Here is an 18,236-nt window from a genome sequence, read left to right on the forward strand (position 1 = left end):
TTTTTGGATTCTGTGAAATAAGTAAAATGCTCATTTTGTGTTTCAGCAAGCACAGTTCAGTCTCAGCTGTTCTGCAGCTGTAGCAACATATTACTTATTTGCAATGTATAACATACATATTTCTTTTTAAATAGGCCCTACTGTGTTGAAGGCATCTGGCAAATCAAGTAGTCCCCCAGTAGTTGGTGCTCACTTAACTTCTTTGGCTTTACCTGGCAAGCCTGAAAGCGTTGTATCACTCACAAGTCAGTGCAGCTACAGTAGCACCATTGTTCATGTTGGAGACAAGAAAACACAACCTGAATTAGGTATGATTTCTGCTAATATGTCATCTCCAAAAAGGTGATTGCTAGTAAGTTTCAACTTCAAACATTGGAACACGTAGAACCTACTTGTGACTTATATTTTCCTATATCTAAAATGTTCTTAAGGAAATTGAATAAATAGGAACAGAATTTGTATCTTAAACTTACTGAGAAATTAGTACGGGTTATAATAGCTTAAAGTGAATTTCCAGAGCTGTTCTTTATCATGATTGTTTTTCTCCCTTCTGTTTCTGTAGAAATGATAGAAGATGGTCCAAGTGGAGCAGAACTCTTGGATAGCCAACTTATTGCACCTCCATCCAGCTCTGTGCATGTAAATCAGGAAAAGGAGTCATTTAAAAAACTGGGGCTTACAAAGGAAGTCCTTGCAGTGCATACACAAAAAGAAGAGCAGAGCTTTTTGAATAAATTCAAAGAAGTAAAGAGATTTAATATTTTTCAGTCCCACTGCAATTACTACTTACAAGATAAACCCAAAGGACGGCCTGCTGAACGTGGTATGGCAATACTTCTCACGATTAAAAAGTAGCCTTTATGTAGGCGGTGAATCCTGTTGAGATGATGCTTGCATTTTTAGCTCTGTTGTGGAACCACAGGGAACAGCAACAGTTCCGTACTGTGTTTAAGTCCATAGAGAAATTCTGGTGACAGATTATATTAAAAGCTATATTCTGCTCTTAACTTATGCTTCAGTAACTAATGTTTTAGTTATCTATTCATTGTATTATTACTGTTATGTGTTTACTTTCAAGGGACAAGAAAGACACACTTTAAAATGTTTTCCTTCCTGTGTTTGTGTTTGCATTCTCTATTCTCTTGCTGCTCTTTTCCTTCTACCTTTCTGTCTTTTGTTTTTTTTCAGCCTCTTTGGTTTACATCCAGTTTCTCCTGTTGCAATACCATGTCATTGGTGAAATAGTAATTGCTTGGTTGCTATTAAGTTAATAATGTGACCAGTGGCAGATGAAAATGGAACAGACTAGCTGTAATAGTGAGACTGGTTTTGTTAGGGCTAGGGACTCAGGATGGCATTTTTAGAAGAGCTTGGTATTGACCTGACTTTGTTTCCATTTCAGTCCTGACCTGGAACTAAAGTTAGATACTGCTGAGCATCTGTTTGTTTTTGTGTTTGTTTTTTTTCTCCCCTGTGATTCTTATCTTTGTTTTGATATAAATAGTTATGCAAGTCTTTGACATAGGAAGCCTTCTCTGGAAAAACTTAGTCTAGTGTTCTTTATTCTTGCTAAACTTTCAGACGGTCTAAGTAAGCTTTAGACAAACTTAAAGCTTGTGCAGCTTTTAGATATTTAAATATTTAGATATAGAAGATATTTTATGGATTTCCTCATCTCTGTAATGAGAGAACTGACAGCCTTCACCTAGGGAAGAGTTGATTGGTGCAGACTTCTAAAATAAGGTTGGTTCCATGCTTTTCTTCCTAAGGTTTGTAAAGGTAGCATGTTCTTTCCCCTTATAAAATTATTATCTATGTGTACTTTCTCTTCTGTGCTGCTTTTTCATGTTCTTAGTTACAGACCTGCGTGACCTTAACTATCTAGAAGTGCTTTCAGTTCTCTTCTACTGGTTTCATTGTAATTGCTGAAGTGATCGGAGTGGCTCCTTTGTACTGATTGGGTGACACATTTGAGCCTCAACTGATGCACTGCTATTCTTTTTCTTTTTTTTTTTTTTTTTTTGTATTTCCCCCATGGTGTGTCAGCATGATTTACCTTGCCCAGTGTGCTCAGCTCATGTGCTAGAGGCAAAAGAGTGAGCCTGATCTGTTCCCAGATCCTTCCATTTGGGTAAACTAAGTCCAGAACTACAAAGAACAACAATTTTGAGCAACTTCTTGGGATGCCAAACCACAGAGAATCTTTAAAATTTCCAGAGGGACCCGTCCTGATGCAGGCTTTTTTCCTTCAGGTGGCCGTGGACAAAGAAATGGCACTTCTGGAATGGATCAGCCTTGGAAGAAAAGCGGAAAAAACAGGAAGTCAAAACGCATTAAACCACAGGAATCTTCAGACAGTACAACTTCTGGAACTAAATTTCCCCATCGGTTTCCTCTTCAAGGCTTAAATACTACTGCTTGGTCACCATCAGACACTTCACAAGCAAGCTATTCAGCGATGTCTTTTCCCACCGTTATGCCTGCATATCCCCTTCCCGTTTTTCCAGCAACAGGGACTGTGCCACCAGCTCCTGAGACTTCACTCTCTGGTTTTAATCAGTTGCCAGACTCTGGAAATACTTGCCCTATGCAACCATCCCAGTTCTCTGCCCCCCTCATGACACCCGTTGTAGCTCTTGTGCTCCCCAACTACGTCTACCCAGAGATGAACAGTAGCTTACCTCAAACGCTTTACCACAGCCAAGCCAACTTTCCTACCCCATCTCCTTTCTCCTCACAGACAGTATTTCCAGCACAGACACCATTCAGTACTCCCAGTCCTTTCCCGCAGCAGGCGTTTTTTCCAACACAACCATTCCATTACAATGCACCAGCAGAAAGTGAAAAGGTGCCTGCCACAGAGACACGAAATGAGCCATCCCGTTCCTGCACTCCACAGTCAGTGGGTGCTCAAGACCAGGCTTCTCCACCTTTATTCCAGTCAAGGTGTAGTTCTCCTCTGAATCTTCTGCAATTAGAGGAAACCACAAAAACTGTGGAAAGTGGAGCTCCTGCGGGTTTTCATGGAGCTTTAAATGAGGAAGGAGCCATAGGCAGCAAAATCGTGACAACTGATAACTGCAGTGGAAAGGGATCCCTACCAGTAAGTATGCTGATGGGCTTGTGGTGGGTTTTGTTTTTTTCTTTCCAAGTCTTTGTACTCTGAACATATCTGAGGTTGTTAATATATACAGATGCCTGAAAATGATTCTTTTCCCCCCTCTATTTCCTTGTCTCTGGTACATTGTTTTCAAAACTGTCACTTTGTGGTCCTTATTTTTTAATGATAGTAATCACTCTGTAATCCCCAGAGATGGACTCACAATTGTAGTTAGCAAGCTTGAATTTCAGCAGATTGAATTAAAAGTTAGATCTAATCATTAGAATAATGTTAACCTTTAAAAATTAAAACAATGTTGTTCTCCTAAAGTTACACAAGAAACTTGGAAATGAATTCTAAAGTAGTTGTGTTACTTTCTTAATCTGAATTCAAATATGCCTCTTGGAAGTAATTTGAAATATTATTTGAAATATATTTCAAATCATTTGTGCACTTTATTTTTGTAGTGTTTAACAAAGTTGTGGGCTAGTGAATTTATGTGAAGTGGGGAAATAATCTGTAACTGTGGTTTTAAAAGAAGCTAATGTAAATAAAATCACCTCTTTGTTTACAAACTAGCCAAAGTAATGAATGAATGGATTGTTTGCAGATATTAGCAATTCCTTTGTTTTACCTAAGGTTCTAAAGCTGTACTAAGCCATATGGTAACTTCACCTTTTTTCCTGTCTCGTTTAAATTTGATGGATCAGTTTACCATAGTACTCCATCTGAGGTTTCCATATGACTGTCTGTAAAGGTTTCCACAATGGTGATGATGTGGACTAATTAATTAGCGTTGTCTAAAGATTCCATAGGGTATCTTTTTAATGAAGTCACTGGGATGCAACCACAACCTTTTAGAGTGACTGTTTCTTCCCTTATGCTTTTCTGCTTGTGGCTTACAGCTGTTCACTGCATGTGATAATGTAGTTACAGAGTAGAATTTGGTTCGCTGCTGATAAAAGAAAGGAGGCATTGGATGGTTTTATTTATAGGCATGCCTGAGATCTCAACTACAGCAAGTAGTCAGTCAAAAGTATAATTGGTGTTGATGCTAACAGCTGATTAGATGACTTAGACTACACAGCAAAGTCATAAGCACATACCTACACTAGAAGTTGTAAAGGAGGAGGAAGGAAAAACTCATGTGCTTCTTCCCCCCTCTGAAGAACATTCAGGTCTTCTATTTAGATGTTTGTGTTTAACTTCTGTGCTTGGTTTCTAGATGATTTATTTTACCTGATATTCTTGATACTGACTCTTAATGGGGATGAATGGAGGGAGAACAGAGAGAGATGGAGTCTATATGTTTTTGTAGCAGAACTTCCAAACTTGATTGACAGAGCATAAAAACTAGATCATGATCTTGAGAACAAATATTTTTTTTAAATGAAAACAATGTTTTGTATCACACTGGTCATGCAAACGCCGTTTTCTGAGAAATTTCTCAGTGATATATGCATCCAGTGCCTTTTTGTGGACTAAAGTATTCTGTGTGCTACGTGACATCTCTGAAAGCTTAGAGATAAGCACCTTCTGACTTGCGCTTTGGTAAAGAAGTGCATCTGTGATAGTCTGTAACTTACAGCATGCTCTCAGATGCCACTACTAGATTAAAAGAAGCTTGATAACAAAATAATATTAATTCTGGTGGCATGTTCTTTTGACTACTCAAAAGGCTAGTTCCTATTCTTTAGAAACCTGGAAGGTGTTACTTTCTTAATCTCCTTATCACTTGAACATGAGGGCGAGACAGACATTTGTTCAGGAAAGCATTAAGGATATAGCTGAAGCTAGTTCTCACTGCTGGTATGTATTTTTGCTGAATTCTTTGTCAACGTTAACTTTGAATATTCCATATAAGTGGGGTAAGTGGGGCAGTGCTGTAACTGCTTGCTTAAAAAACAAAATAACCAACATCAGTATAGTTGATGCTCTTTCTCTTAAACATACAAATTGTCTTAGTAAGCTTGCATCTGGGAACAACTACCTTTTCATCACGTGTTGAGAGTAACAAGTGAGGGACTGTTCATGCAAATATGAGGTAGACTATAGTAGTGTAGTAACCAACTGTTAGTACGTCTTAGTGAATTTGGCTAAATTTTGAGTAGTCCAGGACAGTAGGGGCTGTCAAAACTGAGTAGCAGATACCTTCCTTATTAAACAGTGAGTTTTCCTTTTTTAAAGAGAAATTGTATTTCAATATCTATCTTCTGGAAGGGACCATATGTCAGCCAAACAGTCCCCTTCATTATTCCTCAGTTGATCTTGGCATATGTTACTGATTGTCTGTCTTTGAATAATTAAACATATGAGATTATAATGTGAAGTATAAATGTATAAACGTAAGCAATTAGCAATGAAATAGCCTTCATTTTCTTTGTTTTCTGTGTTTGTTTCTCTTGCTTTCCTATCACCAGGCTGAGTCTCCAATGGATGCTCAAAATAGTGATGCACTCTCCATGTCCAGTGTCCTGCTTGACATTTTACTTCAAGAAGATGCGTGTTCAGGCACTGGCTCAGCTTCGTCAGGGAGTGGTGTATCTGCAGCTGCTGAATCTCTAGGGTCTGGTTCTAATGGCTGTGACTTGTCAGGGAGCAGAACAGGTAACCCTGGCAGCGAATACTCCTGGCATTTTAGAAGAGTTGGGGCATGATGCACTACAAGCATAATGTGAACGTTGAGTGCTTTATGGGAAAAAATCTTTCTTGTGTTTAATCCTCATGGCACGATTTAGTCTAGATTTCTTTTATCACATCACATGATAGTTTTTCTACTATGCTTGGTTTACTGTGTAAAACTTCTGAACTTTTTGTGTATGTAAAATAGCGAGTAAAATTCTGCATAGGTATGATGGAATAACAAAGGGAAAATGTATTCCTTGGTGTTTCACTTCGGACTTCTTTAGTTTTCTATTGTGATTTAATAGAGATTTAGCTTGAAAATTCATGTTTTAAAAACAAAGCAGTTACCTAAGGGAGAAGGGGAGTTTTGTCTGTTTAAAAACAGTTGTTGTATTTAGACTTTTAGTTCTCTTTAGCCTTCTCTACTTTGGAAAATATTCAAACAATCCATGTATTTGAAAATTTATAACGAAGCTTTAAAATTATTTTTAAAGGTAGTAGTGAAACTAGTCATACCAGCAAATACTTCGGGAGTATTGACTCTTCAGAAAATCATCATAAAACAAAAATGAAGGCAGAAATAGAAGAAAGTGAGCACTTCATTAAGTATGTCCTTCAGGATCCTATATGGCTTTTGATGGCGAACACAGATGACACTGTTATGATGACTTACCAGATACCTTCTCGGTAATTCTCATGCTGTAGTACTTCATGAAATGCTTATGTGTACAAGATATGAATTACTGTCTCAAAAGAAGAGAATTTGTTTAAATGTTTAGCTTGGTGTCAAGAAGAATTCTGGCTTCCTTTGTATCTTCTGCATGCTACACAATATATCCTAAAAAAGAATTATTTGATTAGGCCTATATAGAGGTGCATGTGTAATTATTTTAGATCTGTTACCTAAGTTTAAATTAGCTGTATGCATACTTAAGTTCATGCAAAGTTAGTGATTTGTAATTATTGTCTAGAAATCCTTGAATCAATAGATTTGGGCAAGCATACTGATTATATCTAATGAGAGGCAGTAGCGAGGAAGATCTGTACTCAGTGTTGTCCTTGGAATGCAGCATTCAGCGGCATGCTGTTTTCTTTGCCTTGTGGTGGTGGCTTTTGGTTTGGTGGCATCACCCCACCCCTGAGGTGCTGTCTTTCACATATTCATTCTATTTATTCTTTTCTATATTCCCTCTCAAATAAGATAAGGAAGTCGAAGGTAAAAATTGAAGATTCCTAGCAGAAAACATTTTGTAAAATACTTTTCAGTGTTTCAATAGAAAAGAGCAGATACAGCGGGGACAAGTTTGCAGGTCTTTTTAATCTAGTTCATATATCTTGGAAGCAGTGAATGGTATTTTGAAAGGAATAGAAAGCTTCAGTAAAGACGAGCCTTTTGGAAGGGGGGGAAACAGTTTTCAAAACATAAAAGCATAGGAATGATCAGGAAAGATAGAAAACACATCTTAAGAACTTGAGAATTTTGCTCTGGGTTTAAAAGTACCTTTGCATTACCCAGTTTTTGTACCCTGAGGAGCTGACAACTACAGTTGGGACTTTCAGTGGATTGTAAGAGTAGCAAAAGCTTGCAAAGAATGAATAGTGCCTGTATAAAACAGGATGCTGAGCTGAGAAGAGTTACATTGTCACAGCATGGCAATCAAGAACCAGTTGGCTTCTCTCATCTGTTCTTAGGTGTGCCGTAAGGAAAAGAATTAACACTGGGTTTCTTGGAATCTTCCTGAACTCTTCTCTTACAGATGTGTACAGCTTGTAAATGTTGGGTGTGGGGTGTCTCCTGTTTTTAAGTTTCTTAGTCAAGGTGGGGTGTGGAGGAGCTTTGTCAGCTGACATAGAGCTACGTTTTCTAAATCTCTTCCTCTGTCCTGAACTGTAATCCACTCTTGATGGCCTTCTTAAACATACCTTATTTCTTCGGTTCTGGTGTCTCATACATGTATTTGGTGTCTGTTTTGGGTTGTCATCCTAGTGAAGGGGAACTTGGAACATACTGCAGCAGGGGGAAGCTGTAGTTCTTTGTTTCACTGGTGATGCTGCCTGAATAGTTCTAAGGAAACTGTTTTCACTGGGATTTGGAAAGATGAGCCAGCAGAGATATGTTAAAGCTGTCTGCAAGTGTAGAAGGCTACTGAAATAATCACATTTAATTTTCTTCCAATATAAGATCTATAAGCTTAACATTCCATAACAAAAATAGTCTTTAAAAATGTTAGTATTTGTTTAACCTTATGTAGGCATAAAGCCCAGAAACTGTTCATGCTCAATTTCTAAATATATTTTATTTCAGAGATTTGGAAACAGTCTTAAAAGAAGATAAGCAGAAATTAAAGCAAATGCAGAAACTACAGCCAAAATTTACAGAAGAACAGAAAAGAGAGCTCATTGAAGTTCATCCATGGATCCAACAAGGTGGACTGCCAAAAACTGTTGCTAATTCTGTAAGTTTAAATGAGTTGGTTACTTTTGCGTGTATAACAACACTTAAATTATTAGCTGCCTGTGTTAGTTTTCCATTCTGGCTGCTGCAAAAGCTTGGTCAGTTATGCTGGGAAAAAGTTTATTTCAGGCTTGATTCAATTTATCACAGGTCTTTTTCCAATGGGAAAGCTAAGATAGTGGTGAATGCAGTGTAAGAGATGTCCTTCCTATTTCTAGCTTTCTTGTATCTAATTGCAATTTTGTATGTAATAAAACTTCTGGCTGCACTGATTTTAAAAAAGAAAAATCTCATATGACTTGAAAAACAAACTTCGATCTTGTGTATAGAAACTTAGGCTTTCTTTTTTCTAACTTAAGCTTTCTTTAAAGTATGCAGAGGAACAGGGCATTCCCATTCACTTTTGTATTAAATTTTTCCTGCAGGATCAACTCTTGTCTTGATTGTATAAGTTGATTAATGGCTTGGAAAACAAAATGGCATCCTTTCAGTTGTACTGCCTATCTGTGAATTTCACTGTATGTACAAATGACTGACTGCATTCTGCGTCCCTAAGCTGAGCATCACTTGTAGCTTTTTTTCCCTGATCAGCTATCAAATGGAGAGACTCTCTTTGTTCATAGTCATTTCAAAAGTCAGTAACAGAACTGCAGTGAAGTCCTAGCAGTGCAACTGATGTGAACAAATTATTGCACTGTTGGCAATCAAATGTAGGAGAATGTGATTTGTAGTGCACATAAAATGTCAGCATTGTAAATGATCTGTGCATAACTGCTTACAGTAGAGCTCTCAAGTATCTATATTATTTACTACAAGTTATAAAATGATTGTGTGGGAAAAGTTGGGAATGGAATACACTGGGTGTAGCACAGATTTAAAGGTTCCCTTGGAATAAGGGTTCACGTACAGATGGATTAGTGTTTAGAAAAGCTTTTTTTTCCTTTGACTTATTCATGTTTATATTTTTTCTAGGAATGTATTTTTTGTGAGGACAATATACAGAGCAACTTTTATACATCATATGATGAAGAAATCCACGAAATGGACCTTAATGAAATGATTGAAGACAGTGGGGAAAACAACTTGGTTTCTCTGAGTCAAGTCAGTGAAGAACAAACATAGCCTTTGAGCCTGTTGCTTTTAAAGCTGCTTCAAAATTATGGTGATGATCCGTAAAAGTTTTAATCTTGTTTCTAGCAAGATGAATCTGGTTCGTAAAACAAATGTGTTTTTCTTGCTCTGAGAGTCATTTGTGAAAGAATCTCTTTTTAAATGGTGGCAATCTCTTCCCAGTAAGGACATTGTTGAAGATGGTATAGCTTTTCTTTAAAAAAGACTCATATTTTGCACTTACATGCCTCAAGTATTTCTTTATAAAAGCTTTCATTGATGCCTACTGAGTGGGTCAGTGAGTACTGCAAATCCCGTTGTGAACATAACAGTTCTTCAAATCTCCTTTGGATGATGATTCAGCATTATACATTGTTCTAGGCATTTTGCTTAGTGGCTCTTTAGCATTGCTCTTAATATCTGAAGTGGTCCAGCATAGTAGAAGAAATAACCTTCCAGAAAATCAATTCACACTTGCCCTTTGCATACCAGTCAATTCATCTTATTTGTTTCTTGTAGTTTTGACTATAGTAACACTTCTTGTCTCAGAGGAATGTTAAACTACTTTTGTAAAATGATCTTCGGTTAAAATATTTACATGGATATGTAAGAAAGTATGGGTGAGTGTTGACTACTTTGTAGCCTTTTGTTAAATGGATGCTGTGATCCTATGAACTGATTGTTATCTTGAAGCATCATTTCTGAGAACTTATACATGGGAAATCTTTAAGCATAAAGATTTAAAAACTGAAACCCCAGAGGTTAATTGCCTATGCTCCTGGGACTGTTAGACAAAGCTTGGTATAACTTTTTACCTTCCTTTTGATTTGTTCCTTCAGGAAGTTGGCCATTGCTTTTTTTTTTTTTCCTGTTTGGCTAAACATACATCAAACTTGCACATGGCAAGGAAGGATTAGCCATTTATCATAATTGGAAGATGCTTTTTATAATAGATTGTGAGAATACCATTGACTTTCATTATATTTGAACTGCATAATCTAAAACTTGGTGAGTCTGGAATCCTTTGCTGTAAAGGATTTAATTTTAATGCCTCTGAGACTGTATCAACTTGAATATATGCGCTTTATGTTCTTGCACTGTTTGTACATGTTGGATGTGGGAAGAGAAAAAGTAACTTAATATTGGTTAGTTAAAGGACATTTAGTTGCACCACTGCTAGATGCCAGCTTGTAGGTCTTGGAGGTGAAAAACATGGAGAAATTCAATTAACTTTTGATGTTTGTCTTAAAATATTTTTGATGGAATGTGTTTCATTTTCTTTTGTTTTCGTTAGCATAACATTTCACCAAAACTTAAGGTTATTTTCATTCTACAAAAAGTCCACTTTTTATACAAAGAGGACCTGAAGGTCGATCTGACGCCAACAAAAACATGAAAGAAGCAACTGGTATTTGCTTAGTAGAAGAAATGTGTAAGGGAATTGGTTATTAATTGGACAGTGTCATAAAGAAATTTTCAAAGGAGGCAGGTTCTTCAGTTAGCAAAGAGTGTGAACTTGTGAAACAAGTAGAATTACAACTTAAAGTATGTAAATGTAGTGTGAAACACTACCCAGTATGATCTGATTCCTGTCTTTAATAGTTCAGCAAGGTCAAACTTTACTATTTGTAAATATAAACTAAATGAGAAACTTTGAAAAACGTTGTAGTTCAAGTCCATTGTATTAAATGTTTTAATCATAAATGGAACAGTGCAGCTATACCAGCATATTACGTATTCCTTTTTTTGTTACAAGTAAACACAATTTTAATTGGACCAGGGTTTGGGAAAAATAAAAGCTTTATATAAAGGAGTGCATCATAATTCAATTTTTTTCAGGGACTTCTCAACCACTTTGTGAACTTTGCTTTAGCATGCTTTTTTTTTTTTTTTTTCTGGTTGTGTTTTTTTGTTGTTTTGTTACTTTTTTGTTCTCATTTCTTTTTGTCAATGACCATCTTGTAACCATAACTTAGTGAAAGGAAGAGAGAAGTATATTTAGAGCATTTTGTGGATGTGCTTACTTACGGACTTAATCTTGCATCCTTAAAGTGTTTGCATTTACAGGGTGGTATTAAATATTTTCCTGTAACTTTAAATCTACATGCCTCCATTTATAGATAAGATTCTGAAGCTGTAATTTTTCCAAACTGTTGTAAGATGATTTACTTGTGATGACACTTTGTCAACATGTCAACAATGTTTTCTGTACACTGTGCAATATATTTTGGTTTTGCCACTTGTGACTAATTTTTATGACTTTGCTTTTTAGAAAACTGGTAAATAAAACAGATATATTTTTAGTTGCCTTTCTGTTTCTTGAGCCTTCTACTCCATGTAAGAAGCAAAAATACATACATTGCAGTAAGTACATGAAGTGGCATTTCAAAGAAGAACTTGTAAGCTGTGAAGATAGTTGGTGGCTCTCTATCCTGAAGGAAAATTGTTGCCAGCTTGTCTGACTCACAAGTTTAGTTATGAATTGTAAGTCTTTATGTTGACTAGTCATTCTGAAAATGTGCACGCATTTAATACCTGGAAGTGGATATGCAGCTGGGTTTTCTGTGTGATGTTCAAAACCAGCAGAAGGCATGCTGTCCTTTTTTGCTTTGTTTAATGTCATCTTTAAATACCTTTTCTTCTGCAGCCCTCTATAGCTTTAGAGGTAGAGAATTTCTGTTATGCCCCATAAATTTGATTTGTACAATGATTATTAGTCTTAAGTGGTGGTATAAGACTGAAGATTGTTTGAACTTTTATGCTGGATTTTACCCCTTTTACTTCTTTTTTTTTACTGTTTTATACTCTGTTGGGTTGAGAACGTGGAGAGGTGTGAATACGTGTATTTTCATAGCTATGATGTAGTTCAGCATGTGAGGAATATAAATTTGGACCACCGCCCTCCTCCAGGTTAGGAAGAACCCAGGTTATCAGAACTCCATCGGGTATGTTTTTTCCTGACTCTATTTTGGGATACTTTTTTTTAACAGAAAAGCTAGTACAATTCCTAGTGTAGTCATGAGGGAGACATGTATGTGTGTGCTGCAAAAGTCATAGTGTTTACATGCAAAAAAATTAGTGCACTGTGCAGGTAAATTGCATGCACACCAAGGGTACGATTGTGTGGTGTGCACTGTTGCCTGAATTTACAGTGTTCTAAGGTACACTTGCTGAACACATCACTCAAATCCCTTTGAAGTCTTCTGAATTGACCCTAAATACATGAGCAGTTCTGTGTACATGAAATCTGAAATCCATTTTTGTCACGATAGCACCTTGGTTCCTTGCTTAATGAAACACGCAGATGAGAAAGATATCAATAAAGCATTTTACAGAACTACAGATTTGAGAGTTATGCCCACATATGGGGATCTCTGCAACTCAATAGAGATGGTGTTATGCTGGTTTTTGGATGTAAGTTGTGATAATGGATCTATAACCGTTGAAGAGCGGTGGTGCTGCTGCAATAAATTACCAGGTAATGTTTCACAGTTATTCCTGCTTCTGTTTGTGTGTTCTTGTATTTTTCTTTGTGTTTTTTTTTTTTTCTTCTTAAATTGTAAGTGTAATAACAGTACGAGTTAAATGTGGCTTTAGGCATTTGCATTGTCTGCACTCAGAGATAACAGCTTGCTTTACGGGGCAGGGCTGTTGGGAGCAGTCTTTGTCAGAGTTTCTACCATCTCTGTAGCCCCTAGGCGTCACTGGTGTCCTTTGATTAAATCTGGCTATTTTGCTGCCACTGTACTTCCTCTATTCAGCTTCCTGTATTCTCGGGCTATTGAGTTCACTCTTACATCATTTGATAAGAGATCTGTGGCTAGAATTCCAGATAATGTGGTGGGAAAACTCATAATGAAGAGTTGTTGGCCCAATGATAATCAACACAAATATGAAACAAATATAAACTTTCTGCTTGGGAGAGGGAAAAAGACTGCTGAAAAGCATCGGATTTTAGTCCACTTAAAGCTGGCGTGAATTTGGAGAACAAGTGTTTTTGCTTTACTTGAGCATCAAGATCCTTGATTTTTCTTGTGTTCCCAGGAAGGGTGGAAAGAAACCAATGCATTGATAAATCTGACTCAAACATGATGAAATGAGCTGCATGCTTCTGGCAGAGCGACAAACCGATGACTTAAAAGGAAAACAAAGTTTTTAAGAGTAATTTCCAGAAATTCCAGTGTTTACTTGCTTACAAAGGCTTGTGAGCTTGAGAAACATCAGATGTGTTGAACAGGGCAGCAAGCAGCTCACCATCCCCTTTTTTCACCATCCCCTTTTTGTTACAGGCTGTGGAAGAGGATAGTGTTCAGGGGATGGTACAGGATGTCTTTAGCTTGGTCAGTTTGCTTTACTAGTAAACTTTTTTTTTTTTTTTAAGACATGTCAGGCTTCCCAAGTGTGAAAAGCATAAGTCCAGGAAGAAACTGAAACGCTGGAGTTTTGATCATGGGTATTTGTCTTGGCATCTGCTGAAAAGTTCAAAAGTACATCAGGTTGAAGCGTGCGTGATGGGGTTTCATTCTACAACAGCAAAAAAGCTGCTATGGCAACACATGAACACTGTTTTAACCTTAATGAACAATATGAAAGTATGAGAGCACCTGCCATTTGTTACTAAAGAAAATGCTTTTTAGCCAAAAATAAAAAAATTCCCAATAAAGGACAATGAATGTCCCAAGGTGCTATAAATAGTTCAGGTGGCAGGCCCTTTGCTTCTGATATTACTTAGAGGACACAAGTTTACTCCTGTTTTTGGTTAGTTGTTTTTTTTGTGGTATTTTTAACTGGACTGTTTTTAACATTGGATTAATCAAAATGAGTGGGTGCTGTGGCAAAACGTGTGTTTCCTGTGGTGCACACGATGATATCTGTGTAATACAGAATTAGGAAGTGAGCAAGGAGGATCTCAAGCACCTGCTGCCACTGGGGTAGCTGTCTTCGGTGGGGATGGCATTACACCAGCCCTAGCTGGCCATGCTGCTTTGCACTTCGTGTGTTTTAACTAGACCAAACAAGAATAAATCTGAAGATGCATTAGAGTTTCCTGGTGTTAAGATTTGTCAAGGCATACTGTATTAATACATGCATACAGGATATAGCAAACTTATTACCCTCTTTTAATTGTCAAGTGGTCTAAAAGCCATTTCTTTGTATTACTGTTGCACTGTTTAAAAACAAAAAAACAAACAAAAAAAACAACAACAACGTATTGACGTACTTTTAAATGAATTTGACCATTGCTTGTCCAAGGTAAGGTTTGCTGTTGTTCCCTTCTGTTGTTACTAGCTGACTCACTTTTACATTTCCTATGTGTTGGCTTTTTTTTTTTTAAATTGTTTTGCAGTTTTGTGTTCTTGTTTTTGTTTTTCCCATCCCTAGGGGAAACAAAAGAAAAGCAAACCTAGAAACCAGAGAACCCAGCAACCTAATTATAAAAGCCCTCATAACAAGTTGGCTGGATAAATTTAACAAATGCCTTTCTCCAGGTGGCTTTAATTTTCAGTTTTCTTAGGTGTATTTTGTTTGCTCCCCAAATCTTTGTGTTGTTGCTTTTCCTGACTGGGATAATGGAATGCCAGCTCTTGCTGCTGCTGCCAGGATTGTATCTTGTCTGTTTTGTGTCCCTTGGAAGCACAGGCTTCCAAGGCTTGCCATAGCTGGGAACTAAATAGCACTGTTACGTGACAACAGGAAACTGAATATGGTGGGAGAAAGCTTTGTAGTGCGAGAGTACTTGTAGAAATAAAATTTGAGGCCTGGCAGCTGAAATGGAACCAGAGCTGCTGTGCTCTCAGTACAGTGAAAAGGCGAAGTCACAACATGTAGCACGTTAATGTTTAGCCCTATGAATAAGCTGAAACTGAATCTCATTTTTGTTACTGTTTTTTGCTACGGAAGGAGAAAGCAAATTTGAAGCCAGGCAGTACTGCAAGAACCGGCAGAAAGGCTGGGCAGCGTTTGCCTCTTCTCTCATTTGGACAATCTCAAGAGCTGGAGTGGCTCAGTTCTGTGGAGTCCTGGCAAGACCTGCTCAGTTCCTTTAGCTTCCCAGGTAAGAATCGTGTCTGTAGCACGGCCTGTAGGCAGGCACTTCATACTAAGGCTTTGCTCTGCACCATGTCTTGTCTGTGTGCTCTGACTTGTGCTCCTGCGGATTGCATCTCTTCAACTTTCAAATGTTTGTTTTACTGGGAGCTTATGCAAATCTACTGGAGCACTTAAAGACTAAAGGCGATACATAAATTGGTCTGAGTGTTCCTGTGCTTGTGCTGATGCATTTCTCCTACTCTCCTTAACTTTCAGTTTGAATTTTGAATCCTGACACGTCTTCCCATATTCTGGAAAAAAAAAAAGGTTTTCCGTGGCTCAGTTGCATTTCTAGATTTAGTAAAAGCAGAGGCTTACAATGAAAATATTTAATTAAATTGCAGAGCAAGTTTGTGCTAAGCAATCAGGAGCAGCAAAGTCTTGTGATAGCTGCAGTGCAGAGGTACAGTATATTTAGAGTCCTAAAATGTTGTTTCTGCAGCTATACAGAATTCTGAGAAACAAAATAACATCTTATGTATTGTCATTGCAAGAATAAAATGCAACTTGCTGTGCCAACCAGTATATTTTCATATAATTGCTTTTAAGTCAAATTTCAAATCAATTTTATAATCTTGGGTTGTGCAATGTAATAACTATTTACTAGAATTGTTTCTCTTTGGGATAAATGATGTTTTAATTTACTTCCTGTAGACTTTTTTTTAAAGCAGTGGAGTTAAAGAAAAGTATGTGGCTGCCGCAGGGCATGAAAAAAGAAAGAATGACCTGAAATCACTCTGGCTTCATGATTTTCTCCAGACTGGCATGGAAGTCTTTGGTTAACAACCCTAGCCCTCAAGCTGAGCTCCCAAAGCCCCGGGGCTGCTCCATCCATGCCTTCAGGCCCTTGTACAGAGACTCAGTTGCCAGAGTGGGGCCAAAAGCAGCGGCTTCAAGAATTGCAATTTGGATATGGGAAACCAAAATAAAGTTTGGCACAGTGCAAAAGGAAGTGACAATGTGAAGAATGTGGTGATCAGGAATTAATTCCGGTGTCTGTATGCTGTTGTCTTTACCAGCCCCTCATTTTTTTTAGTTCTGAAGTGCTGCTGTGAGGCTGTGACTACTGAAGACTCTCCCAGCTGCTCTGGGCAGGCTCTTTGGGCCAGGAAGATGGGGAGGACTGGCCAGGAGTGCTTTCTGCTCGGGTCTGCTCACTAGAAGATGTGTACCTCTTCTGAAATGCCACCTCCCTGCTTGCTGCTTCACTGGGAGGCTTTTGTGTGCCGTTGGTTATCTTGAAGTTCCCTTCTGCCTGATCTCCTTTCAGAGAAAAATTCAAGTATATATGTATAAGAAAAATCCTAATATCTATGTATAAAATATTTCTATGTTAGCAGTATGTTAAAATTGGTAGCTGACACTTGATGACAACAACAAAGGAGACCCACAATGTAAAGAACTAAAATCTTTCTTCCATTGTCTTCATTTGTGTACAAATGAAGAGATGATTACCAAAAAGGTGATTACCAAACTGCTTTGAATGGACGTTCTTAAAGCGTTGGATCTAGTTAGGCAGTGTATTTAAAGCTCTTTACTGGTAATCAACCTTGTGTTACATGAGCACTGAAACTAAGTGAAATCAATATAAAGGCCTGACTATTAAAACAACATTGTGTTATCGGTCCTACCAGTCCACTTAAAATCTTTTTATGTACTTTGCCATTGTGAGGTGATGCTTACATCTTTAAATTTAAAGAACAGAGTTTTCAGGACTTCTGGTTTGGGTTCTCATTGAAAATGCTGTCTGAGAAGGGGGATAATCAAGCTAACAGGACAGCAAAATAAGGTTGTCTATATCCTGATCTGTAAAACATTTATCACCTTCCATCAATTTCACAGCTGAATGATATAGATTGGACCACAGTACATACTGTAAATGTTTTTCTGTTTTTATTTTTTATTTTTTTACAAATTTCACTTACTGACAGAATTAGTTTGAAGTGATACAGGACTGCCTCTGTCACCTAATTTAGTGCTCATAGGCTTGTGAAGTTTATGGTGTTAACGTTTACTTGTTACACTGATAAGTGGCTTTACAGATGGAGTCTTTTTGAATGTATTTGACAGGATCAGAGGGTCCCAAATGCTCTGGAAGCTGTTGAGCATTAATGCTACCCATAGCGCCATTCAAGAGGACAAATTAAAGTGATGCAAAGGAAGGTTGGGATATCTTGGCCAGCGTAATGTAGGTGGTTGATGTGTCTGAATGGGTTGGCAGTGAATTAGGTCCAAAAAGCACAGCACTGTGTCCTAATGTGTTGTAAATACCATCTCTATTTATAGACTCAAGTTCTTATCACCCGGTTGACTTGCCCAGTCTAACTTGCTTATTCAAGTATTTCTGAAGAGGGCTTTAAAAACTTTGGGATGTTAAAAAAAACTTTCGGATATAAAACATGTTTTTGGCTTGAGAGGGACACGTAGGGGAAAGACATGTATTATTTGTTCTCCAGGTGTACGGGTGCTTACAGCCTTCCCTGACTTCATGGCATCATCAGTGCATGTAATAGTTACTTGAAGCTGATTGCCAAGACTTCCTGTGAGTAAACTGCTTTATTAAATGTATCCACGACTTTCCAAGCATTGTGTGTGTCATACCTCTAAGGCTCTTAGATAAGATGAGGATTGAACTGTGACACTTGGGCTATATATAGAACCTGACAGTTTGTTGCTCTGGAAACATTTGGGTTGCTGCACTCTGGTTTGTGACTTTCAAGAAAGAATTGAAGGAAGAGGATAATGACAGAGGTCCAAAGGGCACTGCCTCTTCTTTGAAATCACTTAACACCACCTTTTTAAAAATAGTTTTATCAACAGCAAAACACCATTTATCTTCCTTCAGGAGAGACATAA

The 18,236-nt window shown here is 37.6% G+C and overlaps 1 protein-coding gene across 6 annotated transcripts in view; it reads left to right on the top strand.

Annotated features, from left to right (window-relative positions):
• PER2 (period circadian regulator 2) overlaps nt 1-11,593 on the top strand; it is a 47,461-nt gene extending 35,868 nt beyond the window's left edge. For all 6 annotated transcript variants that reach the window (XM_084529647.1, XM_084529648.1, XM_084529649.1 and 3 more), the window contains 7 exons: nt 135-308; nt 563-823; nt 2,253-3,103; nt 5,521-5,707; nt 6,220-6,412; nt 8,031-8,181; nt 9,153-11,593. In XM_084529647.1, the coding sequence (XP_084385773.1) occupies nt 135-308; nt 563-823; nt 2,253-3,103; nt 5,521-5,707; nt 6,220-6,412; nt 8,031-8,181; nt 9,153-9,302 (1,967 nt within the window). In that variant the 3' untranslated portion in view covers nt 9,303-11,593. The remainder of the gene's footprint in view (nt 1-134; nt 309-562; nt 824-2,252; nt 3,104-5,520; nt 5,708-6,219; nt 6,413-8,030; nt 8,182-9,152) is intronic.
• Nucleotides 11,594-18,236: the final 6,643 nt, after the last annotated feature.

The sequence above is a fragment of the Aythya ferina genome (assembly GCF_964211825.1).
Source record: "Aythya ferina genome assembly, chromosome: 9".
NCBI lineage: Eukaryota > Metazoa > Chordata > Aves > Anseriformes > Anatidae > Aythya > Aythya ferina.